The sequence below is a fragment of the Lolium rigidum genome, chromosome 7, assembly GCF_022539505.1.
Source record: "Lolium rigidum isolate FL_2022 chromosome 7, APGP_CSIRO_Lrig_0.1, whole genome shotgun sequence".
Taxonomy (NCBI): domain Eukaryota; kingdom Viridiplantae; phylum Streptophyta; class Magnoliopsida; order Poales; family Poaceae; genus Lolium; species Lolium rigidum.
In genome coordinates, this window is record NC_061514.1 from 131859367 (window position 1) to 131877580 (window position 18214).

At 47.6% G+C, this 18214-nt stretch overlaps 2 protein-coding genes, 2 non-coding genes and 1 pseudogene across 4 annotated transcripts; 1 reads left to right on the forward strand and 4 right to left on the reverse strand.

The window, feature by feature from the left end:
• Positions 1–691: 691 nt before the first annotated feature.
• On the reverse strand, positions 692–773 carry TRNAS-AGA. Its single transcript has one exon. It is a non-coding gene; the product is annotated as a tRNA-Ser (tRNA).
• Positions 774–4784: 4011 nt separating this feature from the next.
• Positions 4785–6576, reverse strand: LOC124672010 (annotated as a pseudogene).
• Positions 6577–7256: 680 nt separating this feature from the next.
• On the reverse strand, positions 7257–7338 carry TRNAS-AGA. The gene has a single exon. It is a non-coding gene; the product is annotated as a tRNA-Ser (tRNA).
• A 1550-nt stretch (positions 7339–8888) lies between these two features.
• On the forward strand, positions 8889–13416 carry LOC124674455 (probable protein phosphatase methylesterase 1). The gene is made up of 13 exons (XM_047210498.1): positions 8889–9013; positions 9087–9171; positions 9275–9345; positions 9916–10030; positions 10152–10231; positions 10663–10747; positions 10845–10925; positions 11231–11325; positions 11454–11504; positions 11861–11941; positions 12421–12493; positions 12886–12963; positions 13050–13416. Exons 1-13 carry the CDS (start codon positions 8904–8906, stop codon positions 13080–13082), a joined length of 1038 nt encoding a protein of 345 aa, XP_047066454.1. The 5' UTR covers positions 8889–8903; the 3' UTR covers positions 13083–13416.
• A 2775-nt stretch (positions 13417–16191) lies between these two features.
• Positions 16192–18002, reverse strand: LOC124669243. Its single transcript, XM_047205897.1, has 2 exons — positions 17955–18002; positions 16192–17430 (listed from the first exon to the last, which is right to left on the reverse strand). Exon 2 carries the CDS (start codon positions 17340–17342, stop codon positions 16413–16415), a length of 930 nt encoding a protein of 309 aa, XP_047061853.1. The 5' UTR covers positions 17343–17430; positions 17955–18002; the 3' UTR covers positions 16192–16412.
• Between the last annotated feature and the right edge of the window lie 212 nt (positions 18003–18214).

The window sequence follows — 18214 nt, forward strand, 5'->3', positions numbered from 1 at the left end:
ACAGCGCCAGTTCGGCATACAAGGCACAATTTCTCGGTTCCCATCCCAGCTTCGCTGCGCAAAAGATTTGGTCGGCGCATGCTAAGCCAAAGTGCAAACTGTTTGCCTGGCTTGCTCTACACGGAAAGTTACTTACCGTCGACATGTTAGCCATCAGAGGTTGGACCCATGACCCTGTTTGTTCGCTCTGTCGACGAGCGCCCGAGACGGTTGTGCATCTTTGCAAAGACTGCCCCTTTACAATGGCCATCTGGAACATGGCCAAATCCTGGAATAATGATGACTCCGCCGACTCCAGATCCTCCTTCATCTCCATTTCAGATTGGTGGGACGACATGCTTACCGGCAAGCCTCGCAAAGAGCAAAGACGCATCAGCAGCCGTTTTCTCTATGTTGTGTGGAACGCGTGGAAGGAAAGGAACCGTCGTATCTTCACCGGCCTTCGGCTCACATACCCGGAGGTTGCGGATCTTGCTAGGGAGGACATTGCTCAGCGTGAGCGCGCTTTTCACACCTTCGGGTAGGCCATTCCGGCCGAGCCAGACTAGTTTAGTTTTTTTTCCTTTCGGTGGGTTTTGCTATGTTACCACCTTAATCTAAACATACGTCTCCCTGTACAGTTTGGTTCGCTTTTCCCCCTTGCTTAATGAAGAGGCAGTGCTCCTGCCGGTTGCTCCCAAAAAAAAAAAAGCGTGGACGGTAGGATTCGAACCTACGCGGGCAAAGCCCATATGATTTCTAGTCATACCCAATAACCACTCTGGCACGTCCACTGTTCTGTCCATTGTTCATGTCCCTCTTAATTATCCAAAATATTTTTTGCCCTTCGGGTCAATATACGTATTGCTAGCTGTCATAGCGAGTGATGTAGGAAACTCAGCTGATGGCCATTGTTTCTACAGTACTAGCTAACACGGTCGCCTCATAACCCTCGGCCATAGAATAGTAGGACAGAAGGATACTAGAAACCACTATTAGGATATGTATTTATGGTACGACTTTTAAGAAATTCTTGTCATAAATATGTGTATAATTTACACAGTTGTTAAAATTAATTCATGAAAAATATTGGTTATATATAAATACAATTCAAAATTCAGAACAAGGCAAACTACTTCAAGATGTACATTGGGAAAATGTAAGAAAGAACAATACAACTAACGTTAAGCAACATTAACTGCTATATGGTTAACTCTGACGGGTAAATAAAATAAAATAATACTCATTAATACTTAATAATGAAAATGGAGAAAAATGATTTTTAAATGGTATAAAATTTCAGTACAAATTGTTATCACCTTAGTTCATCAAGGATCTAGCTTGGAATGAACCTATATTCGTGACTAAGCCATTCTTTCTGTAAACAGTCAAGACATTAACCCATGAAAATGGTAACAGTCAAGGCATTAAGTCATTCTTTCCGTAAACAGTCAAGTGGAATCGAAGGCCATGAATGAGGTCCCCTACGAGACGGATATGAGAACGATGAGCATAACTGGAACAAGATACTATTCTAGCACAATACAATGTATTGCCTAGTTACTTCTTTTCTACTCTAGCATGATAGATTGTACTACCTTGTTAGTTGTTTTATTTGCTGCAAGAAATTTTTGTCATCATCTTATTTTAGTAATTGCGAATTGTGTCTCATGCTATTTCTTGGAATTAAAATATTGGCTACATTTTTCGACACAAAAAACTGACAAAGGGATTAGTCAACCTAGCTAAACTAGACCATAAGTGCAGCCCGACAAACAACAACGTTGTCAACCGAACGCTGCTAGCTTGTTAGGAGACTTGCGCCCTCCTAAAACCAACAATGATGATGTCGGTCGATGCCTCCATCAGAGGTGATAACCGATCGAGCTATTTCATAACGCCTTCAAGAAAGTAAACAACGCTCGTCGGTACACAAATATCGGTACACAAATATGTGTGCATACACAGGAGAATTTCTTAGATAATTACATAAAAGTGGACAACAATGCATGATGCAAGTATGCAAAATCTTGTCAGCTTTATCCTTTTTATGTAGCCTAGAATACAAATAGTTTTGGGTACAAATTTTGTAGACTTCAAGTGTACATCATTGCCTATATCAACTAGGCGACTCTCGACGAAAACGAAACATGTAGCCATTCAGCTGTAACAAAGCTATGACCTCAAGGCAGCCTTTATCTTTCTCCAGTACTGTAGGATCTCGCATGGTGACAAGAACACGAATAAGCTCCTGGCTCCTGAGGGCAAACAAATCAACATCCATAGTAGTACCAATAAGAGATCCCACTGCCCATAGACCTAAAAAGTGTCTCACTGAGTTAGGAACACCGTCAACATGCACCAAAACTGGCTTCATCACAAACTCCGGAAGAACATCCTAATGTACCCATGAAGAAACGAGAGCATGTGCATTAATTTTGGGCACACTCATCTGCATGCTATTTATCCTCGATAAGTCATCAGCTGTAGGGATACCAACAAGAGAAGAATTAGCACCATGAGGCACCGCTGCCCACTTCCAAGTGGGATATCCTCCGCAGTGACAACTCCCTCTCCAGAAACCTGCACCAAAGATGTAGGTGCTCCAGAAGCTAATGCCTGAGGCTTATAAACTGAGTCCGGGAGTTGGAGAACAAGCGTGGCGTCATTCCCACAGCCAACAAAATAGCTCGTAGGTCTCGGTAGCTTCAGAACTGGGCACCGAATGGTCGGGTGTGCCCCCGAATCACAAACCAAACAGTAATGAAGAACCTTACAGTCCTTCGTAGCATGAGTATTCACAGCGCATTTCCAACAGCGTCCCACCTTCTTCGGCTTCACCACAGGTGCCTCAGGAACCGGGACTACCATAGGCGCCTGCAGAGGAATCGGACAAGACGCAGAATTGGCAACTAAAGGCCGCTGTCCCATATGCATCGGCGCGGGCTGTCCCATAGACGGCACAGGCTGGCCCATAGGCGGCACGGCCAGTCCCACAGGCGGCGCGGCTTGCCCCATAGGAGGCGCAGACTTCCCTACAACGACGGCACTCTTCTTCTTCCTTCTCTTCTTCACTTGTCCAACCTGCGGTGGTGGCCGCTGATGCGTGACATGTTGCAAGGGTGGCTATACCATATTCTGCTGCCCGGGCACAGGGTATTGGTAAGGATCCTGGTACTGCTGATAATGCTGCTGCGGTATATACTGCATGGGAGGCACCGGAATCTGGATAGGCGGGCGAAACCCCACCGTTGGTCTCGCAGGTGGCGGTGTCGGCCTAGGAGCCGACGGTACGGTCTGCGGTAAGAGAGCCCCCGCCGGCCAGCCTTGAAACCCCAGGGGGCCAAATACGGACCGCCGGCAGCAGAAGCCGAAACCGCAGAAGGACCCGGAGCAGGCGCGGCCGGCATAGGCTGAGGCGCAGTCAGCGGCGCCCCATGCGGCGCAGCCGGGCGCGAAGGCCCAGCCATCTCCTCCCCCGCGCCGCTCCCGACGAGGGCTTGAAGGAACGAGCGGCGAAGCACACGGCGTGCGGTTGATGCGGACGAAGTCGATGACGAGTCGATGTGGGCGACGGCGTGATGGAGTCGTGCGGCGGCGATGCGAGGATGATCTACGAAGGATTCACGTCTCGCGTGAAGTCGGTCTCCCTCACGTACGCGGAGCAGAAGATTTGGCCCGGCTGCCAGCTGGAGGCCCATCAGTGCGCGTCCGAATCCGGCCCACTGCGGGCGAGCCGCCGATCCCACCGCGACGGTTTCGAAACGTGGATGCGCGCGTTCCACGCTCGTCTCCTCCAGCGTCGGCGGCTCGAATTCCCCGGCCGGCTGCCGCGGCTCCTCGATGAAGGCCTCGGCACTCCGACCTGCCGTCCTCTTCACTGCCGCCTCGACAAAATCTGCGAACACCACCGGCGGAGTGATCCGCCTCGGAGGTAGGGGTCCTCTCCACCCCTTCAACCGCATTTGCGGGAGAAAATTGCAGATTGCTACCACAATTGCGGCTAGAGCTTCAGAAAACTACCACTTTTCATATCAACTGCAAAAAACTACCACTTTTGCGTTTAATGGTTTCAAAAAACTACCAGTTCTGTGTAACAATAGGTTTGGCCCATTTGATCAAGTTTTTGACAGAGATGGCCCACCATATCATTCAGATAGAAAACTTGATCAAATGGTGGGCCATCTCTCGTCGTAAACATGATTAAATTGGACCAAACCGAGTGTTACACACAATTGGTAGTTTTCTGAAGCAATTAGACGCAAAAGTGGTAGTTTTTTGCAACTAACCGGAAAAGTGGTAGTTTTTTGAAGCCCTAGCCTCAATTGTGGTAGCAATATGCAATTATCTCGCATTTGCGGCTTTGGCAGCCGGAGGCCAGGCGGCGAGGAACATCCTCCAACCCGCCCCATGCCACCTCTTCCGCCATCGAAATCTCGCCATCTTCTTCCTCCCCTCCACCTAGGGCTTGAAAACGAGAACCGGATTCGTGAGAAGGCTCCGCCGGCGTCAACACAGGGCAAACAGGTGGTAAGACCAGCCTCCGCCGTGGCCGACGCGCCGGCGGCGTCTCCCAGGTTGCCGTAGAGGCGTCCGTCATCTCATCGCCGATGCTCGTCCCCACACGGTGAGTAGTACTAGGAGACCTCATTGCCCAAGCTGTCCACTACATGATTCCATTAGCATGTGGACTTGCAATTCCACGCGAATTCTACATGATTGGCGCATCGGTAAGTTCTTTAGTCATCATCAGCTAATTAGAAGAAGAGCGTAATTAAATTAAGACACATGGCATCCGAACGTGGTCATTTGTTCTTGTAGCTCCCGGCGAAGTATGCGAGGCAGCCGACGAGGGGCGCGCTGGTATACGTGGTGGGCTCCGAGCGGGCGTAGTCGGCGCGGTCGTCCGGGAACGCGTCGTTCTGGTCCGGCCCGCCGACGACGGCGCCGGTGAGCACGTTCGGGTTGTCGTCGGAGGCGTAGAAGTAGTTGTCAAACCCTTCCTGACAGCCGATGCGCGGCCACGGACGGCATGGAGGACGCCCTGTGGTGGATCCTCCGCGGCCACCGGTCACCGTAGCCCACCATGTATGACATCCCCAGCGGGTTGACGCCCAGCATGTAGTCTACCTGCCTCTTGGTGAGCGCCCTCAAGGTCTTGTGGGTGACAGGGAGGTTCTGGCAGGAGAAGGTGCGCTTGGAGCCGGCCATGTACTTGGCGTAGGTGGTGAGGAGGAAGCTCGCGGAGGCGACGTACTGCAGGTTGGCGTTGTCGGAGCGGTGCATCAGGCCGCCGGGAGTGTACGGCGTCGTGGACGACGGCGAGCTGGACTTGGGGAGGATGCGGCAGATGAAGTCCTCCGCCTGACGCGCGAACGCGTCCAGCCTCTTGTCGCCATTCACCAGCACCCTCTGTTCAGATGCTATTTGCTGTTAACTCTTCCGAGTGGAAACTTATGGCGCCGGCGGAGGAAATGTTGCACGATGTGTTTTTGTTTACCCGTGAGAGAAGGACGCGCGCCCCGGCGAGCTTGTTGTCCCAGCTGAACATGTCGACGCCGTCGTTGGCGCCGAGGGAGAGGACGTCGGCGAGGTAGGAGGTGTTCTTCGTCGCCCAGAGTAGCCACGCGGATCCCCATAGGAGCTCGTCCTGCACGGTTCCATGAATGCAAAATAGTGACAACAAACATGCAACACGATTGCCAGTGATCGATCGTTTGAAGGATTTGATTTGATACCGTGTAGCCGGAGTAGGACGGGTAGTAGTTGCTGACGCCGCCGCCGACGTGGTCGCTGTACTTGCCCTGGTGCTGCCAAGCGAACGCCATCACGTCCTTCGCCGCCGCGACCAGCCTCCTGGAGTATGCCGGGTCGGCGGCTTTGAACACCACGCTGGCCGCGGCGAGCGCGGCCGCGGTCTCCCCTGCGACGTCGGACCCCGGAGCAGACGCCGAAACTGAGTACACGGTCCGTGGCGTGTCCATGTCCTCGGGACTCTCCCAGCAGTGGTGGTCCGCGTCGGCGTCGCCCACGCCGACGTAGAGCACGCCCGGGGTCGCCGTGGCCGCCTTGAGGAGATAGTCCGTCGCCCAGCGCACGGCGGCGCGCGCGTCGTGCACGCGGCCCTCCATCCGCCCGCCGTACTCGATGATGCTCCACGACAGCATGGTCGCGGTGAACGCCATCGGGAAGCCGAACTTGACGTTGTCGCCGCCGTCATAGTACCCACCGGTGAGGTCAACCTGCCGCGCACGTTCAGCAGCACCCAAGTCAACAAAAGTCAGGTGCACTGTCAACGCATTGACCCCAGGTGGAGCAACAAAGTGTGATCGCAATGTGCTTGCTCACGTTTGCGGCCGAGCCGTCGGACGTGGCGGAGTCGGACCTCCACGTGACGGCCTGGTCCGGCGGCAGGCGGCCGGACCTCTGCCCCTGGAAGAAGAGCAATGACTTGGCGAGCGCGTCGGCGTAGTCAGGGTGTCCGGCGGCGAGGACGACATGGCTGGCCGAGAGCCAGACGAGGAAGAAGACGCCAAACACAACCGCGCGTGATGTTGGCGACGGCCTCGGTCTCGCCAAAGCAGCTGAATTGCTCATCTTCTTCCTCGAGTCTTGAGCCTCGACTGTTATGTTACCGGTCGGGGTAGTTCGATGCATGGCGATGATTTATACTCCTACGACGGGATTCTCCACGAGCTTGTTGCAACGCTGCTTATTACTGTTTCGTCGGGGTGACCTGATCGCATGTTGAAGATTGTTTACCTTATCTCACGATGAGCTCTCAAGATCCTGCGCCGAAATGCGTGTTTGGTCAGAGCGATCGATCATGGGGTTGAAGTTATGGCAGGGGCAGGATCCAAGAATGTGCATATATACTGCTACTCGCAACTCAATTGGGATTGTTGTTCTGAAACTAATCTGATCTCGTAGTGTTCGAGTTGATTCCAAAACTATAATTGGGTCTCCAGATCTTCTCTCTGGGAATGCGTTCTCAGGAGGTAGAGCCTCGGGGTCCTGCGATTCTCCGCAGTCTATCCGGCTGAATGCTCGATGGCTTCAGGATCACTTAAAGCAGGAAGCTATGGTGAATTGGTAGTCGACGGAGATAGAAACATAAGTAACAAAGTAAACATCAGACCACATGATCTGCTAAAGCATCGAGAAGGAAGTCCGATGAATTGCAAAAAAAGAATTGGGGTACAGACATTAAATCCTTGAGGTATCAGTGAGTTTACTAAATTACAGTACCAAAAATAAATAAAACAGATCTTAAAAAGCGTGGACGGTAGGATTCGAACCTACGCGGGCAAAGCCCATATGATTTCTAGTCATACCCAATAACCACTCTGGCACGTCCACTGTTCTGTCCATTGTTCATGGACCTCTTAATTATCCAAAATATTTTTTGCCCTTCGGGTCAATATACGTATTGCTAGCTGTCATAGCGAGTGATGTAGGAAACTCAGCTGATGGCCATTGTTTCTACAGTACTAGCTAACACGGTCGCCTCATAACCCTCGGCCATAGAATAGTAGGACAGAAGGATACTAGAAACCACTATTAGGATATGCATTTATGGTACGACTTTAAGAAATTCTTGTCATAAATATGTGTATAATTTACACAGTTGTTAAAATTAATTCATGAAAAATATTGGTTATATATAAATACAATTCAAAATTCAGAACAAGGCAAACTACTTCAAGATGTACATTGGGAAAATGTAAGAAAGAACAATACAACTAACGTTAAGCAACATTAACTGCTATATGGTTAACTCTGACGGGTAAATAAAATAAAATAATACTCATTAATACTTAATAATGAAAATGGAGAAAAATGATTTTTAAATGGTATAAAATTTCAGTACAAATTGTTATCACCTTAGTTCATCAAGGATCTAGCTTGGAATAAACCTATATTCGTGACTAAGCCATTCTTTCTGTAAACAGTCAAGACATTAAACCATGAAAATGGTAACAGTCAAGGCATTAAGTCATTCTTTCCGTAAACAGTCAAGTGGAATCGAAGGCCATGAATGAGGTCCCCTACGAGACGGATATGAGAACGATGAGCATAACTGGAACAAGATACAATTCTAGCACAATACTATGTATTGCCTAGTTACTTCTTTTCTACTCTAGCATGATAGATTGTACTACCTTGTTAGTTGTTTTATTTGCTGCAAGAAATTTTTGTCATCATCTTATTTTAGTAATTGCGAATTGTGTCTCATGGTATTTCTTGGAATTAAAATATTGGCTACATTTTTCGACACAAAAAGCTGACAAAGGGATTAGTCAACCTAGCTAAACTAGACCATAAGTGCAGCCCGACAAACAACAACGTTGTCAACCGAACGCTGCTAGCTTGTTAGGAGACTTGTGCCCTCCTAAAACCAACAATGATGATGTCGGTCGATGCCTCCATCAGAGGTGATAACCGATCGAGCTATTTCATAACGCCTTCAAGAAAGTAAACAACGCTCGTCGGTACACAAATATGTGTGCATACACAGGAGAATTCCTTAGATAATTACATAAAAGTGGACAACAATGCATGATGCAAGTATGCAAAATCTTGTCAGCTTTATCCTTTTTATGTAACCTAGAATACAAATAGTTTTGGGTAGAAATTTTTTAGACTTGAAGTGTACATCATTGCCTATATCAATATGAGCATATCTTTTTTGCAGAATTTTGTAAAACTTATAATTATATTTTAGAGTTCCAAATGCACATTCCGGGTAGGTATTGCCCTACAATGGCCCAAGAGTACGCTTTGGCTGAGCGGAAACGTATCTACTGATCAACTTTGTTCCCGTTTCCTTGGTTTCTCTCTCTCCATTTCCGCTCGTCTTCTCCAGCTCGCCGTGCCTTCTCTCGAGCCGCTCCACCGGCTCCTCCTCCATCCCGACCACGTCCATGGATCCGGCGCCGCTCTCCACGCTGCGGGAGGACGGGGAACCCGACGAATCCTCCCCTTCCCCCTCCGCCGTCTCCGCCGCCGCCGTGCCTCCTCGTCCCGCGACGCAGTAAGCCACAAACCCCAAATCCCCTACCCCCTGTCTCTACCTCACGAGAAACCCTAACCAAGCGCCTCCACAGCCACTCTCTCCACAAGTACGCGACGCTGGACTGGTCGGCCTACTTCGACGAGGAGCGCGCCGTCGCCATCCCCGACACCGACGACGTACGTGCGTGCGTTACAGAGCAGGGGAATTCCTCGGGTAGTTCTGGTTTTGACGTGATCTGACTACTGTGAGTGTGTTCCTTTTGGGGGGTTTCGCGTGCAGGTTTTCAATGTGTACATGGCCGGATCGGAAGGGCCCGTTGTGTTCTGCCTGCACGGTGGCGGCTACTCGGGGTAAGTATAGGTGTTACGTTTACGCTGATAGTAGAAAATAATTTTAATACTGAGTAAGAAAATGCGTACAGCTGCTATTTTCTGTGATCTTGGAGTTCATAGATTAGCTACTAATTAGTGATGGTGAATGCCACTTATGTTGCAAAAATGCAGATGTTCAGGTGTGCTTGGCTAAACTTATAATCCAGTTTTCTGGAACACTGTCTTCTGGCTTTTATGGCCTTAGTTATGGGAAATGTACCCATCCCAACTTCTGTTGTACTTCGTAGTTGAACGTTTCGGGTATTTTTTTTAGTTTCAGTTAACGCACACGTGCCAAATGTAGAAAGGCCAGAACGTTTTTTATTTATTTTACTAATATTGCGAGGTATTATTATTTTTGTTTGGAATTCTGAACAACGACTGTCTAATGACAACATTTGCCTTTTGTTGACAATAACCATGCGAAACCTTCTCTAAGTGACTTGACTTCTTAATGCTCCTTATGAAACGTTGCCTCTGAAATCTGCTTATTTAACAAATGTGTGCTTGGTACTTATGTTGCTATGTTTGCTCCTCGATCTTCCTTAGGCTTTCATTTGCGCTAGCAGCTAATCAGATAAAGGGAAAAGCTCGTGTTGTTGCCATGGATTTGCGGGGACATGGGAGATCTACCACAAGTGATGATTTGGATTTGTCCATTGAAGTATGTCCTTCACTCTTTCCAGAACTTGCTAATTTGATTGATATCTGCGCTTTTCAAACTTATTTAGGTGCTCTGTAGCTTCTTGACCCTCGCCTGAGTTTTTTGTTGTTTGCAACTGCAGACTCTTACCAATGATGTAATAGCTGCTATACAGACATTGTACGGAGAGTCACCGCCAGCCATTATACTTGTTGGTCATAGGTAAGTCAGCATCATGTTTTTCTTTTTCTTTTATTATGTGTGCATCCTTTGTCTTAACTGAAGTTCTAGTCCATCATAGATGTACTCCCTCTGTTCCTAAATATAAGTGGCAAGCCAAATTGATTAGCCAAAATGTTCAATATTTATTTGGAACAGAGGAGGCAGATAAGGGTATGTTAGCATGATATATCCCTTTTGGTGCATGTAACCAAAAACCACGGGCATGCAAGTTAATTATCTTAGTGGTTCCTGGAAGTTAATTCCCACGGCATTGAAACAAACACTGAAATATCATGCTACTAGTCAATTGCATTATATACAGTTTACCTTTCCAGTTTCATCTCTGCTGTTACTTCACTGGTTTATAGCATGCGTTTGTATGACTCAGCAAGCCTGTTCATTCAGATTATCAATTCTTTATTTATTTTTAGCATGGGAGGTTCAGTGGCTGTACATGTGGCTGCAAGAAAGGCATTCCGCAATCTTCATGGTCTTGTTGTCGTTGATGTAGTTGAGGTTAGTAATAGTTTTCATTAGGTTAGTTCTTAAATTATGGTTGAACATGAAATGATCTAGCTCACTGTTGATTCTGAACTTCTTGTCCTGTAAACAGGGAACAGCAATGGCTTCATTGATTCATATGCAGAAAATTTTATTAAATCGAGCACAGCACTTCCCAAGCATTGAAAAAGCAGTATGTTGATTTGGACGTATATTACCTGTGCTTACGTCAATTCAACTTTAAATATGTTTATTGCCCATAGTATCTAAAAATTTCTGTTTAGTTAAATTGTGCTATCCTTCATCAATTGAGATTTCGAGGTATGGATTTGATGTTATACACAACATGGCCGCACGAAATAACTTGAAAAAATAAAAGCGAACAGCAAGTAGAAACCACTCCATGCAAGTGGCATGCTTATAAAAGCCAAGTTGTTACCAATGTTTAAATAATGTCCTTCATGCTAGTTTTGTTTAATCATACTTAAAATTACACAGATAGAATGGAGCGTCAAAGGTGGGCCGCTGCGGAACATTGATTCTGCACGTGTTTCTATTCCATCTACCTTGAAGTTTGATGAATCAAAGGAATGGTAAGTAAGTGTCATAATGCATGTGTGTAGCTGCTGCTCAACATGGTTAGAGAAAAAAAAGGTGCATTTACTTAATATTGACCATTACTTGAAACTAAAGACTAATAATATTGTTGTAATTTGTTCAGCTTTACATACCGTACCCCTCTGGAGAAAACAGAGAAGTACTGGAAAGGATGGTATGTTTAAGCATAGTTTTCAGATGATATTTTATGATGATTATTACAAGCATGCTAGTGTTGTTCAGTTTGCGTTTTTGAAGAAGGTTTACTTATTTGATCTATTAAGGATTTAACTGTTATTAATGTTGGAATCTGAGCTATTTTGAATGGATCAAAACAGACAAAAAAAAACATCGTGAATTGCCACAACTGTCAGACATAGTGGGAGCAAACATAGATTTGCTAAACTAGATTTCATGAGCATAACATTTTCAAGGAAGGCTCTCTTTGTTTTTCAGCAATACTGTTTGATTTATATGATTGTGTGATCTGTGATTTGTATACACTGAAACACGTAAATGTTTCTGTTGTAGGTACGAAGGTCTTTCGGACAAGTTCTTATCTTGTCCTGTACAAAAGATCCTATTATTAGCGGGCACTGATAGATTGGACAGGTTTGTAACGTCTGCCCAGTCTGAGAAACTCTATTTCACCCATCATCATTCTGCTCTCGGCTTATGCTAAAACCATCATAACACAATTTGCAGCAATTACAATCTGATTGATTATCATTATTTTTCTTTGTGTATCAGTCACATCAACATCCGACCCTTTGTTCTGATGAGCCCAGACAATAATGATTTTAAGAGTTTTGGTTGCTTCAACTAGTTTAGTTTGCACCAATCAGTCTATCAATATGATTGCTGTCAAGAAACTGAATCTATTGCTAGGGTTTGTTATTAGCACTTGCTATTTGAAGAGCAAAACAGAGTATACAGATCCACTATAAAACCTTCTATTTAATCAGATTTTTTGTTTTCTGGGCATGCATTTTTATTGCTCTGGTAACAGTGTTTTGAATTCTGAAACACCTTGTGTCACTCCATGATCTATGTGAAAACATGTGTAATGCATTGGTTAACATGTTTTGCAGGGCTTTAACAATTGGTCAAATGCAAGGGAAGTTTCAAATGGTAGTAGTTCGACACACTGGACATGCCATACAGGTTTGTTCCTAATGTACTTTGTTGAGTCGTATTATTCTATGGTACCAAGCATCTTTTTGTCCAAGGCAGGGACGTTGTCCATCTTTCCTCATGCTTTATTCTGAGTGGTTGAATATCCTGCTTTCTATCTGGTTGTAGAGTATGAATGTCCAGAAAATGCCTACATTGGTAGAGGCTCTAGGTTACTTTGAAATTTTCGTAGAATTTTCTGACATGTTGAGGTACCATAATACCACATGGATTAGCTTTCCTGCCGAGTGTTGTTTGTTATTATGCTTGTGTTGTAGTTTGGCGGGCTTTTTCCTAAAGGAAGCATGATTATTATGAAGCTTTATAACTTACGAGTTACACATCTTAACAATTTTGGCATCCTATCGGAAATTTAATTTCAGGAAGATGTACCTGAAGAATTTGCATCACACATATTGAATTTCATATCTCGCAACAAAATAGGGCCTAATGGTGTTGAGGTCAGTACCTAATCTTGGTCTATCACTTTTGTAATATTTGCCCTCTACACTTCTCAACATGATGCCTGGTTCCTTTATTTTCTCAGATACCCGGCCTTATTAAAAAATGGCAGAATTAGGCAAGGCTATGGAAGCAGTGTCAAGAGTGTCTAGGAAAAGTGAGGGATCCTATCTGTATCTGTTGTCCTATTTGTAATGTTAGAGGAAGTTCGTGTGAACAAGATTCGAGACGATGCAGCAGGGATGAGCAGTTGGTTTTGCCACTTGGTCGTGACTTGTCCATGCCATGGATGGTTTTACAAGCGTTTTTTGTGTGCAGTTTGTAAATAAAGTTTTGAACGAGTGTAGAATTGGAAATGCACTTTTGATCTCAGGTGCATATGCTCATAATTTTGTAGATGTTTTGATAGTTTTTAATACACCATCATTGAGCAGCAATCCTATATCTTGAAATCGAAGGCATCTAACCTTGTGGATCATCATATACCTAGTACAGGTTGTAAGTTCAAGACTTGTTTTTTTTTTCTTGATGAAAAAGAAATCTGTGATTGGGGTGGCAGTACAAACCGAAGATATCTTCCGCATGCTTGCTCAAGCTAATTCTTAGGGGTGAACAATAGCTCTATTACGAACCATAGTTGGACATATTGTCCGATACAAATTTAGTAGCAAGTGCTGGAGCTTCTTGCTTCGATGAAACTGGGTGATCATCAACGTCGAGCCAAGCAGGTAGCTCATGTGCTATGTTGTTTGCTTCCTGCCTGTAACAGACTAGTAGTCCTTCATGATTTAGCGCTGTCATGAGTAGCTGGGCATTGGCCTCAAGATCGACCTGTGGCTCCCGCTGCGATGCCAATCCAAACTATTTCCTTTGCTGAGGAGAGCTCCACCGAAAAAGCATACGTGATATTAGGGCATCTCCAACCGGGCGACCCAAACGGACGCGCTGGGCCGTCCGTTTTGGGCCGTTTGCGTGGCCGCCCGGACACGCGGACAGCGCCCCGCGTCCGCGTGTCCGTTTGGGTCGCACGCGGCGCCCAACGCGGCGACCCAAAGAGACGCCACGTGGTTCGTCTTCGTTGCGCGGCGCTGCGCCATGGCCAGGCCTCGACGGGACAGCCATGGTGGGCGGTGGAACGCGCGGGAAAGATCCCGCGCGCACCAAGGTTCCCGCGCGCGAACGCCATTGGCGCGCGCTCGCGCCCAAGTTTCCCGCCGGACCGCCGGCTATAAAAGACGGCGGCGGTCTCACCCGGACCGCATCACCGTTCTCTTCCCTCCACCTTCTCCGGCGCCATGCCGCGCACCCTTCGGGCCACATGGGCCAAGCTCTCCCCTCGCCGCCCGGGCCAGGTTCCCGCGGACGGACGAGGAGGAGCGCGCGGACTCGCGGTGGGTCGCCGACGACGAGGCGCTCCGCGTCGCTGCCGAGGCGGCGGCAAAGAAGGCCGGTGACGCGGAGATGGGGGAAGCGGCCGCGAGGGCTGGCACGAGACCGCGGACGGGCCGGTACGAGGCCGCGAGAGGAGGGCGGACGCCGCGGAGGAGCCCGTTAGCGCGGAGGACCTCGCGGCGGCGAACATCAACGCCGCCATCGAGGAGCGTCTCGCCGACCTCACGCGCGTGACGAAGGAGCACGAGGGCATCCGGCGGGCCGGCCGCCGCGGCCAGGCGACCTCCTCGGCCGGAAGAACGAGCTGCTCGCTATGCGAGCAGCCCGTCACCTCATCCGAGATGCCGTCGCCCGAGCGGCGCGCCCGGGAGGATCGTTGCGTCGGCGGAGCGCGGCCGGCAAGAGCGCATGCGCCGGCGGCAGGGACAACCACGAGGCCCGAGGCCGCCGGCTGCGTCCGCTCGGAGGAGCGCACCGGCCGTGGAACGCGCCGCCCTGCGGGAGCTTGAGCTATGCGGGAAGCGGATGGTTCCGCCGCAGGAGGCGGAGCGCGAGCGCGCCCGAGCTGCGCGGGCGGAAAGGAGGAGGATGATGCCCTCCGTCCAAGCTGCCGAGGCCCGCGCCGCCGCCGCGCGCCGCCGCCGACGCGCCACCCAGCCCGTAGGAAGGCCGGAGTGGAATCCTCACGCGTACGGGCCGCCCGTGTCGAGTGAAATCCACGGCCCCGACGGCGAGCCGGCGAGGAGTCGCCGGCGAGGCCGCCGGCCCCGTACGTATTTAGGATAGAAGTAGTAGCTAAAAAAAAATTGTAATGAGTTCTATTAATGAAAAATATTATTTATGCCTATGACACGCGGGCCAGGGGCGGACAACGGGCGGACGCGAGCGACCAGCCTTTCGGCGTCCGCGGCCACGCAAACCCGGCCAAGATTTGGGCCGGGTTTGCGTCGTTCCGGACGCCGCGGGCATCCGTTTTAGGGATGGGTCCGCGCGCTGGGCCGGGTTTTTGTCCGGCTGGACCCATCCGGACGCGCGGGCGCGGGGTGGGTCGCCCGGTTGGAGATGCCCTTAGATCCTATCGGCTATTGATCATGAATGGCAACAACGCAATCTATTGACCATTGGTCTAGCATATAAGCGCCATCAAGTCACATATCGGAGGTGCCAGTTTCTCCTCTCGGCTAGCTGCGACGTGTTCATGTACTCCACAGCATAACAAACATCTTTCTGTGCGATCGCGTCTGCACTGTCAGCTTGATGACCTTCTTTCACTATGTTGCGGTTGTTTCATCAGCCCCCGCTGCATAGCAAAGACTCAACTCTCGTTTTCTCTGTACACTTCCATAATTCATCCAAAGTTTCTCCTACTCCAGAACAGGCTGCCAGCTTCTGACGAATGTGCTCCAAATTCATTGAACGCCAAACACCTTTCACCCCCTTGCACTTCACAAACAAGTGGCCACCATCCTTATTTGTTCTATGACAGAGCAGAATTCGTCTGTCCTCAATTCTCATAACTCTACGGAAGATTAACATCAGCAGTAGGTTCCAAGTTTTCTAAATACCTCTCGAGAACCCAACAAACTTGTGATCAGAGACGGGTATAGATAAACTATATAATGGTTTCTAACTGAAAATGTTGAAGTAGTTATTAGGTTCAAATTAATGTAAAAAACTTGCAATAACAAAGTATTATTGCATATACATTTCCCCTGCTTATGCTCTTGAAGAAAACAATCTTGAACTAATAAAGTGGTGGAGACATCATTCACATGATATAAGCCCCTACAAAGAGGTGAACATTGATAATCTTTTCCCTTGTGTACAGAAGACACTAGGCAAAACATGGCTGATTTCACTACTCTAAATATACTATTTTACAAAACTTCTCCACACCAACATGTCTAGAAAAAGAATAAAAGAATTGCTCCTATTTTAACCTCTTCTATGTTTACAAAATCCCCGGGACAACATGCAGCCAGGGAAGCAACCAACATAATCAACATCAGTTTGTCCATCAACAATTGGCTAAAAAGTGAAATCACAAAGCTAAGAGTCATAACATAATTGCCTGTCTTGCTTGCATCTCAACATGCTCTTGAGCTCCTAAGGTATCAGCAACCGGGAAATATACCAGAATCACAATACCGACCATGGCAGCAAACATCAACACCAGAAAGGAGACGAACACAAGAGATTCATGGGCTATTTCACCTGGCCATGGAACAATAGAGAGCCCAAGTAGTGCGGCTCGAGGAAGTAATATTGCGGTAGCAAATATTAGCATATATATCCTTCGTCGAAGCCCCTTGTTGATCACCAATGATAACATCTGACCTCCAACAAACATCACATAAATGATTAAGATGATGTAGAATGCCCCAAGAAATATGCTGCTGAGCAACGGGTATGTGCATGCAACATTGCCCTGGTGGTCGGCTGAGGCTGAATACCAGTACTTTGCAAGATTTGATGTCTGCCCATCATCTGAAGCAACACGAGGACCAATAAAAACAACACAAGCTTCCCAAAGAAGTGAAGGGAAGCAGATAATAAGCATGGCACGTATAGTCTTCCGATTCCATTTGTGGTTTAAGGTTCCAAGCTCTTGCTTCTGCAAAGCTGCACTGAGAAGGAAAGCGAGCAACAAGAATAATCCTGGCTCCGCAAATCCCAAATTTGAGATGATGTAGAATTTGCAGACATTAGCTTGCCATGTACGGTCAGAAGTAAACATTCCTTCTCCATTCACAAAAGTGAGCCGAAGTACTTCTCCGATACCCCACCAGAATGCAACCACTATTAGTGTTATTCGTGTAAGCCATGGCCCATTGAAATAGCTAAGACGTTGGTAGCCTCTCGTTTTGATCCAAAGTTGAAAATGCACTGATCGGCTTAGACAGATTATGCCCAAGATGGAAACTATGGATACAAGAGCAATGGTCACCACACCAATGATATTGGTGAAAAGTGTGATCAAGAGCATTACAGGAAACGTGTCAACTCAAAACCTCCACGCATTCTCAATTTATTACCAGCACAGACACAACTCGTATATTACATACCAAAAAAATCTGCAAGGAGAGAATAACAAAAAAAAAATCAATATGCATGTCATCAACAATTGGGTTACCTAACAACAGACGATATAATTTGACTTTTCAATCTAAGACTTTCAATTGCTTAACAGATGAAGCATCTTAGCAAGTCAATGCTCATTTTTACATGTTTTTGTTCACCTAACCTTGGACCTGTTCGTAGTTTCCTCTACTTTTCTTCTTCCCAGCATATTATATCATTGCTTGAATTACACGATAAAATCCACCAAACTTTTCTCCATAATTTATGATCAAAGTTCTATCCAGAATTACTACTGTTTCATTATGATTAGGTGATCATTAGACATCGATCAATCATTTATCCCCAACACAAGACGGCATATTAGTCTAAAGCCATATAATTCCCGGGTGCATTTTTTCCCAAAACAATTCACAAAAAGCAATCTACAATAGAATCTCAAGAAACCATATGATACACATCGAAAGAAAACAGAATTTTCCATGATCACCACAGAGGCGGGCTGACCAAGTGCTCATACCTGAGAACCCGCGGCCAAAATTATGGACGGGGTCGAGACAGCCTGGACGCGATTGCGCGACGAGGTAGAACGGAAAGGCGATGGCGAAGACTCGCGACGAATCGGTTGAAGTTGAGGCGCCGGCGGCGATGCTCAGCTACGGCGCGGCGGCAGCTTATGGCATGGAGATTAGAGGCGCATTGGGTATTGGATTCGTGGTAGGTCAAGATCACTCGGGGAGAAGAAAGGAAACGAAAGAGGGCGCCGGCACGGAACGGTGG